Source organism: Cheilinus undulatus, linkage group 19 (assembly GCF_018320785.1).
Source record: "Cheilinus undulatus linkage group 19, ASM1832078v1, whole genome shotgun sequence".
Classification (NCBI taxonomy): Eukaryota; Metazoa; Chordata; class Actinopteri; order Labriformes; family Labridae; genus Cheilinus; species Cheilinus undulatus.
The window spans coordinates 10,817,188-10,834,218 of NC_054883.1; the positions used below are offsets into that span (position 1 = coordinate 10,817,188).

Below are 17,031 nucleotides of genomic sequence, written 5' to 3' on the forward strand. Positions count from 1 at the left end.
ATCACCACACTGGAGGCAGCCATTGCAAATGGCTTTGAGTGCAACTAAACCCCGCCCAGTGATGCTAATTGGTCCCAGTAGCGTTTGATTCAGCACAAATGTTGAGGATTGTAACTTTTCAAGATAAATCTGCCTGATGACAGACATGGAGTCTGGCAAACCCATCTGCTTTGCAAGGTTGATTTATTGAAGCTTAGCTTAACATATTTCTAACTACAGTCATTTTTCAGTGTTTGGTTTTTGTCATATTGATGCAAAACTGGTCCTCAGCAAACAGAAAAAGCCTATTTTTATTCCAATTCACAAACTGAATACATTAGCCATCGTTTGGTAAATCAGTAAACGATTTCTCTCTTCTTTTGGTTCTTTATCTGTCTGAGTCTTATCTTGCTGGTGATTCACCATCAAGAAGTGACTCAGGTTTCCTTTCTCGGAAACTTCTGTATTTAATCATAACTTTTTCAAAGACAATTTACAGTACATTTGTTCATCTCTTTAGCATAACTATAAAAATGAAAAAACAGATGAAGCCATTTAAAAAAGTAAGTTGCAGCCTGTTAGAAAGTATTCTTTTTTCCTTCTTTCCTCAGCTGCAGATGTAAACATGCATCCCTAAAAAGTGTTACAATAGCCTCTTTGATTCATGCAGTGCTGAAAATTTTGCAGAAAATGTGTGGACATGGCTGCATTAAAATCTTCCGGCTTGCTTTTTCACACATGCATCTCACAGTGGGAGGCTTTCTCTGTCAGATGTGGTGGGGGGTCAGTAGGCAAGATGTGACATTAAAAAGAAGTGCTGAAATGATAGATGAAGCAACGCAGTGATACTATGATGCTGTAACAGTTTTTGCCTTCATATCAATGCTATGTGTAATCAGACATGTTAGCAGTGAAATTTTACGTGCTAGCAGAAAAAAATCTTTGTGAAGTTGGCTGACCTTTGCTTTACATATATGATGGTGTGTAGACTCATTAACTCAATCACTTAAAGTTTTCTTAATAATCGACGACCCAGACCAAGAATTTGCCAGTGTTTGTTCTTAGGATGTCCTTCAAATCTTTAGTAGCTGATTTAAATATGTAATCACAAACAGATATATGAAATCAAACTTGAACTCTTAATATGCATACTTTGGTTTGTATTTCTGTCAGCTGAATGCATAAATGTAACTCCCTCCCTCTAATGAGCTGTACAAACAATCTCATAGCTGCTATGATGTCCTTTCTATTTCATCATGATGCTCAAGAGACTTCGAAATGATGGAAAGGGCCATTTTTAAAACTCTGTTTTATCAGTGTTTACTATTCTGCAGAGCCACCTGGATCAATCAGACTTCTTTAACTGAAAGGTAGCGATATTGGCAGAGACAGGGGCCTCTGTCTCCTCTGACCTGAGTGATTGGCAGTCCCTCTGCCATGATCAATGCTGCGTTTACTGCGACTTAATGCAGCAGATAATGTGACATGTCGGCTGTCTATTTCCCTGGGGAGCCGCTGGGTGTTACAACTAATTGGTCCCAACTGTCAGAGTGTCTTTTGTCTCATGCATACTTGTTCTTTCTCTGCCTTTGGGACACTTTTCAGCAGCCAACGGCTAAAACAGTGGGGATTAAAGATATTCATATGGTGAGGAAAAAGTACAGTGTGTTGACCAATTTAGAGATTTATAGAGATTCAGATTTCATGAGTCTGTGAACTAGTAAAAAGTCTGATGAAATATTGATTGTTTGCTAGGGTGAGAAATTGTTATTCCAAAGAACATGAAAGTTTTACTGTCCTCCCAGTGAAAGTTAGAGCAAACTTGCCTCTTGGTGATGTGCTTTTCTGTAGAAAACCAGTAACATTTCAGTAGATGACACAGCAATTTTAAAAAGTTTAGTTAAAAGAATCTTAAATCCTGTTTCTGTCCCTTTACATGTTATGCACCCCTGTACTCTGGTCCCAACTTGCTCAATAATATTGTTGCACATTTCCACACAGCTTATGTGCCTCACTGAGATTCAGCAGCTGATATTGAGTGAATGTTACAGGCAGTAATGACTCATGATATGGTCGGGAGGGAGCGCTGAGATGGAATGTAGGAAAAGAAACAACCAACCCCTGAGGGCTTGGAAAACAGTCTCAACCTTAATCCTGAGCAGAGTAGTACGCAGCTCACCCATTCCCCCCCGCCCAATTTCTTCTGAAATCCTCCAACCTAGCCCACCACCAGCTTCTACAGAAAAAAAAAACCAAATGAAACTTAGCCTTTGGGGTTACTTGGCTGCATCAGGTGCTAGTCATTCAGATGGTTTATCTATAATCTGTGTTCTTAAATGAACAATGTAGCATGTGAAATTTCTGGTGTGTAGTGATGATCTCTGATCATTTTCTTCTCCATTCTTATACTTACCAATTTTACAGTTGTAGGCAAACTGAGCACTTTAATCAGTGTTAATGAGGATGAAACTGAAATTTTTTCCAGGGATAAACTCAGATACTGCATGCTTATGTCCAAAAGACAGACAGGACAAGTACGACAGCTAACATATAGAGATTATATTAATCCTTTATTAGAAACTGCAACACTAAAGTTGCTACAATGACTTAAAACACCACATCTTATACCGTCTAGTTTGGTATGGTATGCGATAATTTTTGTGTCCACTGTCAAAAGTTGGGGAAGGTGCTAAATTGAATGATCTTGACAATCTTACTTTTTTTGGTACCCTTCTATTGGGATACCAAGCATACCTGTCAGTTTTCTTAAAGATGGAGCTACGCTCACTGCAGTTCATTTATTGGTAGTAAGGATCTTCTCTTCCATCGCCAAACCATGTGGTCACGCCCTACACGTGTCGGCTGCCTGGGTTCAGATCTGGCCTGTGGCTCCTTTCTTACATGACTTTTCATACTCTCTCTTCCCTGTTTCTGACCCTATCTTCTCTCCTACTCTGTAAATAGTAGCCTAATAAGCCCAAAAACACATCTTTAGTAATCTTTACTTCCATGAGACAGTGGTAAACAATAGACAAACACAAAATTCACCATGTTTTGTACTGATCTGAATAGAGCTGACACCCATCAGTCGGTCAAGGAGCTTTCATCTGAACAAAATTTCATTGGTAGGACAGTTGCTCGGAGGGAGAGAGGGAAGGGGGGCGATCCATGCAAACGAATAGAATCAGTATGAACAATGAACAAATATGCATACAGGGATGCACCGAAAATTCGGCCACTGAAAATTTTCGGCCGAAAATGGCCCAAAAGTGCATTTTCGGCCAAAAGACTTTTACCACCGAAAAACAAGGCCGAAACACGATGTCTTGATGATGTAAGCAAAAACCGCGGCCAGCACGCACTTGGATCAGTGGTTCTCAAATAGGGGTACGCGTATGTGAAGGCACTCCAGGGGGTCCGTGAGATTTTAAAGTATATGCCGGCTATTTAAGAAAAATAGCGCCTTTCTTTGCACATTAGGAGTGACATGATTTTGCGAGTATATTACATTCTAAAATCACATTCGTGCGGCCAACATCTGCGGTGTGTTTTCTCTGTCCTCTGATAAACAGTAATATTTATTGAAGCAGAAGATAAAAGGAGGTTTCTCCCTCTCCATCCTTCACTCCATACGTAGCGGGGCACTTTTACGCACAGCCAGGAGGTCAGTGCTGTTTTGTTTCACTGTTTCATTCACTGTGCCAGCCAAGTTTGTAAGAGGAGGGACTGACTTTTTATTCACTCTATGTCAAAGAGGATCAATAAGAGTAGAGTGCAGCTGAAGCTCGCGGTGAGAGGAGTTAACTCCCCCACAGCTTGGCTTACCTGTTAGTAATCCAGACTGGTCAGAGGAGTGATTTCAGTGAGCTGGTTGATCTGGAATATTTATAAGTCGTATGTTTGAGGTCAGAGGAGACTGTGTTGGTAAATACAGTATTTCACTAGACTAGAGTCCCGTTAGTTTAGAAACAGCTCCAGTTGTGTGAGTAGCGCATTTACGTTCACACAGACATGTCGGGCTGCCTGCTGCCTGTCTCCCTCTCTACCAGGCTACATGAGGCAAAAACACAAGCACTGATACAGACAGATATGAGGAGAGGACAAACATCAGGTGGTGTTGGAGAAGCGAACATTTTTGTTCCTCTTTCTGCCTTAAAAATCAGCACCACCACCACCATGTGCGCTCATCAGAGCAAAACTTAAATATCCGCAGCCATGTCGCGCTGCAAAATGATGTTGCTGGTTTGGAAGCTTGCATTGATTCGCTACAGGTTCGAAAAGTAAATATTTAGTGTGAATAATTTGCATGAAAACATTGTGACTGGAGTGTTAGGACCTTAAGTTTATGAAGTGGAGTGTATATTTTGTAGCTTATTAAATTTAATCACTCTAAAAACCCCTGAGTCTCCCCCTTGGCAGGATGGTTTGACCCGCACTGCCTGTTAATCACTGTATTCGCAATCACTCCATTCATAAAAAGGTTTGTGATCTATTTTTGTAAAGAAATGCTGATCTATAACTAAGTCCATGATTTCAGTTTAAGAAGAGATCTTTATTATGATCTCAAAAAGGGGCACTAAGCTGTCTTTTTTATAATGAATTATTCACAGGTTTTAAGTTTTAAGGTTTTTTTTTTCTAGCTCTATGTTTTTTTTTCAAAACTGTTCCAGAGATACCGCTGCAGCCGATCAGCGTTTTGCACACTTCTGGGTTTAAAGCCTTTCCAGTCACTGTTTTCACTATATTAATTTGAATTCCCACATTTAGTGATGAGAAGATGTACCATGAATTTAGTCATGCATTTTTAACATTTAAAATGTTTAGAAAAAAAATCTAATATTTGTAATTTGAAAGTGTTTATCAGTTACAAAGTTTGATAAATCAGATGGCTGTCACAGCGCTGTTTAATGTCTTTCTTTTTGGCCAAAAAGCTTTGCACTGTTTAGGGATACTTGGCTGAAAAAATACTTCACAGAGGGTTCATGACTAAAAAAAGGTTGAGAACCACTGATTTAATGTATCCATGAGTGTCGTCAAGTTAAACATTTTATTTTGTATTTTATTTTGTGCATTGTTGGAATGTCAGTGCTTATTAAATATTTACATAATTTTGTAATTGACTTATTCTTTGAAGCATTAAAATTAATTTATGCAATTGCAATTGATTTTAGTGAGGTTAGTACACAGTCATAGCCATAAATGCAATGGTACTTATAATTGGCATAATAATTTATTTCAATTTTTCAGTTTTCGGTTTCGGCCAAGAATTTTCATTCAAGTGCATCCCTACTCCCATACCTGCTGGATGAAGTGCAACAGTGTGCAAATGCTGCAACACATGTGAACTGTTTTGACCCCAAAAACAACCTCAAATAAACTCTTCCTCACACTTTAGTATCTCATTAAATGCACACATGCTCTGCATTAAGAAATCATTCAGACCCCCTTCACTTGTTTCAATTTTGTTATGTTACAGTCTGATGCTACTGTTCAAAATTTCATTCATCTATACACAGTACCTCATAATGACGAAGTGAGGGCAGAATCAAACATTTTTGAGCAAGTTTATTAAAGAATAATAATAATAAAGTTTGGTAAAACCAGGATTTTTTCAAGAACCTTCCCAACCTTTAATCAATGTGATATTACAGACAGACAACAATGTCTCCTGGTCCCTAAAAGTTTTTCTCTATGTCTCAACTTGTGGATTTTTTTTTTCAATTCACTTTGGTGAATAGATGAAGAAACGACAACTCAGTTCAAGATGGCAGGTGACAAGCCAGCAGTGATGTACCCACCAACAACAGGAATTTTCTATTTTTTTCTTTCTTTATTGTTGTTTGATAAACATTAACTATACATTACCGAGGTGAGCGAACTGATCTGGCTCTCTGCATAGAGCCGCAGTTTCCGCCATTGCTGTGTGAGGCTGAACAGACACTGACTGGACACACAAGCTAGATCAGGGTTTACTCTGCCAAACTGTGCCAAACTGTGCCAAACTGGCTTTTGTTGAGGCTAAGCAAGTGTCAAGTTTAATTTCATGAAGTGCAAACATACCATTCCTTATCATCAGTAAATTATATATATGTTATTGTTTGAAGAATGATGCCAGTCTAAACACCTTTTTTCAGAATCAGATTTTATTGCCAAGTACATTTCCAAATACAAAGAGTTTGACTTAGTGTTTGGTGCAAAGACAGATAACAAAGAGGAAGAATAAAGTATTAAGAGGCTAATAAAAATAATATAAAATGTTTAGGAGTAAGCTCTTTTGAGATGAGATTTGTTATTGTTGGCCATAAGCAAATCAAAACTAATCTATTGCTTGACCATGAAACTAGCACGATAAATGCAGAGATAGTATACTAAAAAAGAATTACACGCCAGGGAAACAAAATAATATGTTTTAAGATACTGTAAAACTCCATAAAGTTGAAGGCGTATTGTCATTTGACCCCTTTCTCACACAGGTAGTTATTTGAGCTATTGTTAATATCAAGTATTGATTCCAGCAGCTAAAATCTATTTTACATTTACTTGATTCTATTACATTTCTCAGCTTGAGTGACCACAAGCATTCTTGTGTATCACAGTAATAATGTTGGAAACAGTCATAATTTACACAGACAGCACAGACGTCGACCAGCTCTCACACTGGCCTTAGCTCATGGGGAGGAGATCATTTATAACCTTTCCCCCCTTTTTTAATCATAACCCTCAGACAGAAAAGTCAGTTAATTAGAGAAATACCACAGAGGCACTCAGACAACTCTCGCTGAGCCCACCAACCTCCTTAAATATGTCACACAGCCCCTCCTCTGCACACTTAGGAGTAACACGAGGCAAAAGCAGAACTTGGTGGGGTTTTTCAGCATCACTTTATTTCCATAACCGCTCATCCCACTGCTCAGACGTCTCAGACCCAAACGGCCCCCCTTCCTGCGTGAAAAGTGAAACATTAGTCGGCTGATGGTTGTTGGTGGATCAGACAGCTGTGGGTGGCAGTTTAGTCATTTGGGCCTTTAGTGTCTGAGCCAGATTCACCTCTGTGGATTATAATCTTTCACAGTTCTTTTTAAAAGTTGAAATATTTGTGGCTTTTTTTCCAGCTCAAGTTTGCAATGCAAAATTTCTCGATGGCTGGATCGTGTGTCAATGTTTGGGCTTGTTATTTGATACATAGACGCTCTTTATGATCTATCACATCGCACAAAATCACAGGCTTAATTAGGAAACTCAAATTATATCCGTCCCTAAATGCTATGTTATTTAAAGCCTTTGAAGCAAGTCTGATCTACTGTAGAGTTAGAACTGGCTTCAAGCCTGGGAGTCCATACAGAAGGCTTTCATTTGCACACAAACCATAGTATGAGAAAGTTACCATTAAGTCACTCACTGAAACCTATATGCAGCCTGTGTTTTCTGTGGTCATCCTTTTTAAAGCTTTGACGTAATCCCTTGTACTACAACTCTGTAAACATAGTAGCCAAAGTGATGACGCACAAATATAATCTGGCGCAATTCTGATATTTAATCTTATGGAAATGTCTTTCCTCTTTTTCTCTCTCTTTCAAAAATCCATCAGACATGCATGCGGCAGTTCCCGTGAGGTTCTTAGCCGGCTGATTTTGTCAGCAAACTGTTCATCGGCAAAGTATGTAGGTCAATCTGCTTTGCTCTTTATCTAAAGCCATACAAATATGTAGAAATATGATTAATATTGCATATCTATACGATCAGCGATGGCTGTCAGGGTGCTCTGAGAGGTTAAAGGCAATGAGCAGGAGAGATGTGGAGAATGTGATCAGATCTCTTGCACTGATGTTGCACATGAAAGTGTCTTTTTTGCATCTAAATCCCTGTATGAAAATGCAAATGATCATGCTGTTATCTTTGAAACTTTGCAGGGGATGAAAAATGACACCACATGCAAAAGAAAATTCTATTTTGGGACTTCTTACTGGGATGCATTGTTTGAAATCATCCCTGTGTAAATGTAAGCCACTGGTCCAGTCAGTGTGGATTGTTGCTCTTTTATAACGTGTTGCCTGCCCTGAACATGGTTGATCCTTTTGCTCACTGTAATCCATTTTCGGGTGTTTAGTCAGCGAGCACGCAATAGCATCCCTGCTCTTTTCATCACATGTTCATGCTGCAGAATATTACACAAGTATCACAGGTTTGGTACCAGAAATAGGGTAATCTGTCTGTAAGGTTAGGTGTCAGGGTCAGAAGGCGGTAACATTTAGGGTCAGAGTGTGAGGATTAGGGTTTTTAGGATTGTGGAGTACTCTGCTGTTTGAACAAAATGTACTTTTACAGCAAAAAAACCTCAAAAAGTCTTCCCTTAATGGCTCAGAGTTGTTGTTTTTATTGCCTCCTCCCTGTTTGTCCCACCAACAATGAATCATTCTTTATTGGGCTTGTCTGGTAGTGATAACTGTGTGCTGTAGAGGAAATTTCTTTGGGTCAGAGAAAGACAAATTTTGGAAGTACTTTGTCAAAAAGAAAAAGCTTCTTGAAAAAGTTGAGTTTTTAACGACAGAGGGTGAGAAAAGAAGCAAAGAAAAGCTCTGATCTTCTCTTCCGTGCTGCGTCTCTCTCAGCTGTATTTTTTTTTTCTTGTCACAGCTGATGCCTTCGGTGCAGGAGATCAGAACGGCTCCACTGTTCGTCTCTTGTGTACACACTCACACATAGACACACATGCTGTAACGCTCCCTTTCCTTTGCGCTCTTTAATTCTCTGTAAATTCCAGCAGTGATTGTGGGGTTTCGTGTGTTGTGCGGTGCATTTCTTGCCTCTGGTTGCATGAACATCTCGTTGCATGTGGGGAGAACAGGCTGTTTGGAGTAGTGGGACGAGAGGCGGACAGAGAAAAAGATGAAGAAGGAGGAAAAGTAGGACGAGGTGAAGCCGGGGATTGTACAAAAGTGTGGCTTTGAGCGTTTGGCAGATGACGTGAAGCGCTTCACATCTGGAACAGCTTGAGCAGCTGCACCTGAAGACAAGGGCTCCTTCGCAAAGCCTGTACCGGCACTTTCTCTTTCTCTTGCCCTTTCTTTTTGTTTTTTTCCCCCTCTTGCTGTCCCTAAATCTTTCTCTCTCTGGTCTCCGCCTGCCTGAGTGCTGGAATTGTTACCCGCTGAGCATCAGCACAGAGGAGCGAGTGAACCGGAGCGAAAGAGGAGGAGGAGGAGGAGAGAGAAGGCACAGGAGGACAGGAACATGGGGAAGAATTACAAGGCATGAGGTAGGAGAAGAGTTGACAACCATATTATGAGTGCAAGTGATGAAGAGAGGGAGCAGGAAGATTTACCAAAAAAATGACAGGGATGGAGAAGGCGAGAGTGTGAAATACGGGGAGGAGAGGCAGAGGAGGGATTAAGAAGCCGGAATGCGCTGACACTGGAGACCTGAGTTTCTGTTTGCTTTTGGCACAGCACATCCTGTCACTCTACAGGTTTATCTACACCCACTTTGCTAGCACACTGTTTGCTTTGGAGGATGATCCCAGGAGGCCACGCCAGGAGAGGAGAACACCTTCCAAGGAGTTAATAACCCCCCACCCCTAACCCTCACCCTTTGCTCCCTTCCCAAAAGTGCCCTCCCCTCCCTCCCTCCCCGTCTCCGGCCCACTCAGCCTACCTGCACCAGTCACAACACGCTGGAGCTGCAGAGTCACCGAGTCATTCACTGAGAGCTCAGAAACCCTGGATCCCCCACGGGACACACTGACTGAGGAGCTTTTCTGACCTGCAGGATGTCCAAAGCCTCCAGGCTGGCTCGCCCACCCTCTGCAGGGGCCGGATCCAAACTGCCCTCACCAAGGAAGGAATGCACTGGCACAGGTCGAGCCCGGGTGGTAAGTGTGGGGGAGAAGCTGATGAGGGCAGGTAGTGATGGCGTCCTGAGTAGACAGAAATCTGTACCAGCGACTGTGCCCCAGGAGAAAGAAAAGAGGGAGAACCAAACTGAAGCTCAGGCCCAAAACCAGAGTACAGATGAGAAGGCTGAGAACGTGGAGATGGCCCATCCAAAGAGCAGGATCAGCCCACCTAAGGGATCTTTGCACAGTAAGTAATGCACTGATTTCACCACCTGAAAGCCAGATTGTCTACTGTCATTTCTCAGTTGACGTTTTGTTTTATCCTTACTTAAACAAAACTTGATTGTCAATCTAATTAAAGAACTGACAATGCGACGTGAATCTTTTAATGTCTCATTCCAGTTCTTGGGGTTGCGATTTGATTCAGAATTGTTTTTAACAATTCCTGAATCTGTATTTGTTTTAAAAAGTTGATCGTTTCATCATCCACTCCAGTCTGCTGTGAACTTAGAAGTTCAAAATTATTATATGGCAAAAAAAACAACAAAATGTGCTCAAAATAAGGCATATTTTAGTGCACATTTGTTGCACATTGTCAGCTGATTACAACAATTTATACAGAAGAAAACCTGAAACAGAAATCACATTAATCTGTGCGTAAACTGCAAAATATTTAAAGTTAAATAAATTGTGACTTAAAGCAAGAAAAGAAATGATCTGAAACATGTGAGTGAAAAAATAATTATCAGTCTGAAGCCTCTTGAGGACAGCAGGTGTTATGGTTTAACAAGTGACCGTGTTAACTGGTAACCTTCAGCTGAATGCGCAGTTTTTATCATTATGTAAACATATGTAAAAGAAAACTGGGTTTACATAATGTCTGAAATATACTTATCAGATTTGAATTTAATGACAACCTTAATTCCAAAAATGCTGGGGCACTGTATAAACTATGATTAGAAACAGAACGCAATGATTTTCAAATTTCATGAAAACATTTTTTTTTACAATAGAACATAAAAAATACATCAGATGTTGAAACTGAGACATTTTAACATTTCATGAAAAACATATGCAAATTTTGAATTTTATGGGATCTCAAAAAAGTAGGGACATGTTTACCATTGTGACTGCTTCTTTTAACAAACCATCTATACACATCTGGGGAGTGATGAGACTAGTTGCTGGAGTTTTGGGAGAGGAATGTTGTTCCATTCTTGTCTGATATAGCACTCTTGCTGCTCAACAGTCCTGGGTCCTCTTTGCCACAGTTTTCCTTTTATGATGCACCACTAATGATGTTGGAAATCTTAACAAATTGGCTCTTTAAAATTCAACATCTGTTAACAACAGACGTAAACGCACTAGTTTACATGGTCACTCATTAAACCATAACACTGTGATTTGACATGATACAGACAGTAGGGCCTGTTATCTTTATTGTCTGTGTAGACAGCTGTTGCTTGCCGTTGTTCTGCTTATTTTAAACTTCGGGTGTTGGTATATGATATGACCTCTGGCTTTTGACTTGTTCCTGAAGTAGGCTACTTCACTTTTGTCTTGGCTTCCTCTTACCCAGGGATCTGTAGAATCAGACAGGTGAGTGTCTCATGGCTCCATAGACAGTACAAGGTAGTAAGTGAATATGTCAGACGTAGCAGTGTAAATATTACTGATGCTAAGAGCTGGCGCTGCTAATGCTAACAGCACAGCTAACGAGCTGCACACCTCCTGCTGCATCAGTGTACCAGGGAAGGTGGAGACGATGCACACCAGCAGTGGGTCTGCTGTGCTCAGACTGTATGCTGTTGATGATGCCTTAAGAATGAATAAAGGAGGTTTAAAAAGGGAAATTTTGAATTGATTGAGAATTGTAGAAGTTGATGTTTGTGATTCTGTTGTGAACCGATTTTGCCCAACAACTCTAATCTGAAGTGTGTTATAGGGGACACAGGCAGCTTTCAAAGTGTGGTTATCAATCAAATATAACTTAAAAAAAAAGGTTTTTCAATAACGTTTGTCTTCCATGTAGGTGTGGCGATTCCTGACTTTTGTACTTTGATATGTCACTCGAGAAATTGAAACAATGTTGATAACAGTTTGATACCACTGCAACAAAATTTGAAGATTGAAAATTTCTGGCAAACCCCTACACATCTTAACTACAAAAATATGTTGGAAACACTTCAGTACCACAACCATGCCAACATATTTGTGCTGTTAAGACAATGCTCTCTCTTATTGGGCTCATTTTATTTAAAGCTTTGGTATTTTTAATGCTGGGGTTGTATTGTCTTAAAACATGTGGTATGGAAGTTACAAAATTTTGAAAACCTTGCCTCTATCTACTAATCATCCATTTTTTCTTGGTCTGTTCGGCATGCAGGGATTAGGCTTTTGTGCTTGTTCGGGATCTCTTGTCTTTCCAATCACTGCGCTGTGTACTGTATGGATTAGGGCCTCTGAAGGTTATCTAGGATCTCCTGCTTGCCCTGGAGCACAGATTGGATGATGGGTTAAACATTTGCAATTAACAAGCATTTAGACCCAAAATAGCCCATTATGCAACAGAAGCAGGCAGGTTACATTGAATACCAAAAGTCCAGTTGAAGTCCTTTTGGATCTCAGAGCCTTTTTTTGCATCCTTTGGAAAAAGTCACTTCTAGCCTCAAAAGGCTGCAAAACCTGGCACAAACCTATAGTTTAGCTTACTTTAAATCCTACTCTTCCAATGCATTGGTCCCAATGAAGTGAGCAATGAAGTGTCATTTTAAAAGCAGTGGTATCTTTGATGTAATTGCTGCCCTGCTTAAAGAAAGATGGATAACTGCTCATGGGATTTTTGTCACTATCCCGCTGCCTCTGTCTCTACAGGGAGCAGATTAAGAAATGGGGGCAAAGGGGTTTAGGAAAGTGGTCTTATCATTCCCTTTTGGCCTTCTCACCACATTCCCAACTCTGCAGGGTGTTGGCTCTCACAGTTTTGCCAGTTCACTTCCCTCTCTATGGGGGAGCAGTCAAAAACTGTTTAGATATGTGTGTACACTGTTAAAAGTTTGATTGACAGACCAGACATTTCCCCCTCTATTTGTTGAAATGTTTCCTGTCAGCCACCCTTGAATCACACTTGACTGTTCAGCCTGTCCTCAAAGGCATCAATGTGGATGCATAAAGGGGGGGTTTAAGAGCGTGGATGTTGGGCTGAGTCAAGTAAGAGAGTGACAGAAGGAGGTCAGGAATGTGAGCAGGGCATGCTGGGAAATCAACAGGTCCTGAGCTGTGTCTGTGTGAATCCCTCCCTTCACTAAAGACAGGTTATGGGTTACAAGGGGGGCAGGTTTGTACTGGAAACCAGATGTTCTTGTCTGTGCTGCTTCCAGACTCTTCTTTACACAAATAAAAGGACTTTCTGCAGCGTTGATTCACTTCTTGAGGTTTGGGGTCGTTTTGGTCGTAACTGTCCCACTTTACCACTCTGTCTTTCTTAAAATGGATTAAAAGTATGCGTCTCCTTTTCTTATGCCTCCCTCTCCTCTGTTTCTCACTTTCTTGCATCTCTGTCCTTCTTTTTTGTCACTTCTATTCTTTGCGACGTTCTCCTCTCCTCCTCCTCTTAGCAGTTGAATCGGTTGCTGAAAGCTGCAGACGTCACCCGCCAACACATACGCACAAACTCCACAAAAAAAAGAGCATCAAATAGAATAAATGAACTGTGTGTATTCCTGGCTATTCGCATCTTTCCTGGTGTGCGTTTTCAAGTGTGAGCAAGAACGAATTTGCTTCTTGTTATGGACAGTAGCTTTGAAGTTTCAGGTTGAAAAGGAAGAGAGGCAACTTTACTTTCTCTAGAAACTCGCTATATGGTCTGTTTCCACAGCTCTTTGATATATAACACTTTATTTTCACATGCCATGCAAGGGCTTCACTTTGGGGGATGGCTACTGGCTACACGGAGCTTCTTGTGTTTGAATCTGAATAGGCCAGCACCATTAAATCCCCTTTTTTGAGAGCTAATAGGCAGCTCACTATATTCCTAGTCCACTTATGGCTCATATACAAACAAGGATGGTAAATGCAGGGAGTTCAAACCAGGTGCCAGGTCTCTGTCTCCCTAGTTAATGCCGCTCACACAGGGCATGACGGCAGCTAAAGCACAGGCCCCACAGGCTCGGACAGAGCTGATGCACACCGCGCTGGCAGATGATGAGTGCGTGTGACAGGTGACATTTCAGTGTGTGAAAGCTTCAGAGCTGACTGCTGCTAGCCAAAGGGTCCAATTTCGGTGTTAAAGTGGCAGCTTCCACCTGAAAGTGAAATCTTTCTGACATTTTCTGTGCAGAGAAGATGTAACACGACTCTCAAGCACAGGTTAAAGTCGAGCATTCTTTTGATATTATATGACACGGCATCAATCCGCTGCCCTGCAACATTCTGGCATTTTCTTCTTCAAGCATCTTTAGGACTTTTTAATTTGTTGTGTGCACTTGAAGGCAAAAGCTGGTCGATACCCAAACATCACACCCATATTTGTTTTCATCCTCAGCCTCCACCCTTTAGAGAAGACTCTCAACAAGATTTTCAACCAGGCTGCAAGGATATTTCTTTACACATTCAGAAACAGGAGCATTACAAATTCAGGCTCTGGTTTTCACTGATATTACCTGGTTTGCAGAAGTCTTACCAAAGCTGCAGGATTGGCTTTAAGTTAGGGCTCAGGGCTCCAAGGTCAAGCTTCTCTCACATACTGTAGAAAGAATTGAATGAAGCCAGAGTGATGTCAGCTATTTGGTCACTGAAGGGGAGTTTTGGAGCCATCATGGTTGCCGTATTGAAAATGCCATGTCTAACAAACAGGTGGAGCTGAGGTAGGTCTTTAGCCTCCTGACAAACAGCTGCACTTTGCTGGCTTTTCTCTTTGCTCTACAATTACTTTAAGTGAGACTTCCGTTTTTTTGAAACAGCAACTTAAGAGGCCATAATTTAGACTTATCAGTACGCCACAGATGCTGAAATATTTAGAGTCAATAAATTAGATTTTAACTTGTACTGTTCAGTCCTTGTGTTATTTTGAGTTGAGTTTATATGTAATTTAGTTTGCTGTATTGCTTTTGTGTATTTTTTCATATTTTAAAGATTCACTAAGACCAGCAATACAGATAAACCAAGGCTATAGTGCTGTTTGTCAATGCATGTTACACACTTGTCTATGCACCTAAACATTAAAAGATATGTGAATAGAGTGGCAGATCAACCCTGTTTGCTAGGGATATGCCCAGTAAGTCCATTAAACCTTTTCACACCTGCTTACTGCATAAAGAAACGGTACAAAAAAATCCATGTTTTGAGCTGTTCACGACTATACCAAGCCTTCAAAGTGCGATAATAAAAACAGACTTTATCCTTAAGCTACTTTTGTGTCCTGAAAGTAGTGAAATATTCAAGCGAAAATGAATATTTCAAAGAAAACTTACGGTGGAATGGCAGCAGGCAGGAATGTAAAAAAGCCAGGACCAGTGTGGTTTGTTTTTCACTAAAGCAGTCCAGTTTGGTTCAACAGTTTTGCCATGGTTTGGTACACTAAGCCCTGTCCATGTTTCTTCAGCTGCAGTCTAGCTCAGTGTGACAGGAAATCTGTTTCTTTTAAGATATCCAGATCATTTGGCACAGCTGGTTGTTTGGCTCCCAAAGAGGTCTTCATTTGGTAGCAGTTTAGCTAATTCATGAATGGCTCATCATCACTCTGTTGCTTGCCCTACAAGGTTTATTGGGTTGATAGTACATCACTGTTTCAATTAAAAGCTTGTTTGTGACAAAATTAGTTTTTTTCTTGTGTTAAGGGGGGTCTGCTAGACTCTTAGCTCAGTACAAGACTCCTCAAGATTCCTGTCTTCCTTCAAATCTGGGAAGTCTGCAAAACTGTAAAGTAAATTGCGATATTTACATCAGGTAAATCAGTAAAACCGTGGAAAAAAATCACTGTTTTGTAAAGTGTAGGTATTGCACTCAATGTATATAGAATTTTTTCTGATGTTAACTGCAGCGTATATGTCCATTTACAGCTGTAAGTACTAATTGTCCCCCATTCCCATTAGTTCCTTATGGCTGTCCCCCACTCTCTGACCCCCGTAAGGCATTTGGCATCATGTGATTGCAAACAGCCTGTATTTTTGTAAGTTAGCCCACAGTACTTGCTAACTGTTGCATCTAAACTGTAATCCTTCTCTGGACCAGGCTATAACAGGAAGATCAAATGGCTGGGGGTATAAGCACTGCTAATGTTAGCCACAAAGGGATGGAGATCATTAATTTTAATATATAATGATGCCCTCCAATCTGAAACATTTGTGCCAGGTCTAGGAATGGTCTAAAACAGTCAACATCACTTGAGGAGAATGAGGCGGTAGCTACGGGTCATGTTTAGTTTTACTATAAGCCAGCACATATGGCGACTGGTGTGGCAATTAGCTCCAATGTAGCTATAGTACAGAGGAAATATTTATCAGAAATGGACCACATTACTTTTTTAAAAGTGTTGCAAAGGATTGCCCTGAAAGCTTTTCTTAGAGGAGTAAATGCTTTTGCTCTTCTCTTGACCGACTTTAGCATGAGTCGCTTCACCTGAGAGTATGGTGACGAAAATAGCTGATGCCAAGGGCATTTTTTTCCACCAGACTAAATTGGCTTTGTATTGAAATGAGCACTGCCAGCACAAAAACTGGTAGCTGTGGACACAGACCCTTAAGATCCAGATGTAAGCATCAGTATAGACTTCAAGGAGACTAACTTGGCAAGTCTAACCACACGATTGAAACATCTGGAAAGGTTAAAGGCTTCACCTCTCTCCAGCTCTTCTATCAATCTTTGCAATCTCCAGTCTCTCTTTGTGTCTCCATCGACTTGAAAGTATTTCACCCCTCGTGTAGCCATATGGACCCTTTGATCCCGCACCCCCGTCATGCAGGGATTTGTTTTCAAGATGCACTAGAGATAAAGTCACTGCTCAGGTTTTTGGATGAGCTCAGCTTGCGGTGATTGAGAAGGTGAGTCAATAAAGAAACAGAGAACGCTTCAGGGGCTTGATTTTCTTCACTCATCCATACTCATGGACAAGCAGTTCTGTTGTTTCTTGCCTGATTTGATTTTGCAAGATTTGTTACTACATCAGCTGGGGTTGCTTCAACTTGTTTGATGTGTCAGAAGCAATCAGGATGTTTCAGTGT

General features: G+C 40.7%; 1 protein-coding gene across 10 annotated transcripts in view; it reads left to right on the forward strand.

The window, feature by feature from the left end:
• Positions 1-17,031, forward strand: part of si:ch211-285f17.1 (sickle tail protein) — a 207,596-nt gene that overhangs the window by 48,056 nt on the left and 142,509 nt on the right. For 2 of the 10 annotated variants that reach the window (XM_041814790.1, XM_041814791.1), the window contains exon 1: positions 8,480-10,058. The exons of 1 other annotated variant lie outside the window; for it this stretch is intronic. In XM_041814790.1, coding sequence (XP_041670724.1) covers positions 9,746-10,058 — 313 coding nt within the window. In that variant the 5' untranslated portion in view covers positions 8,480-9,745. Of the gene's footprint in view, positions 1-8,476; positions 10,059-17,031 lie in introns of those variants that run through there. 7 more of the 10 variants (XM_041814793.1, XM_041814792.1, XM_041814804.1 and 4 more) reach the window with 5 other exon arrangements.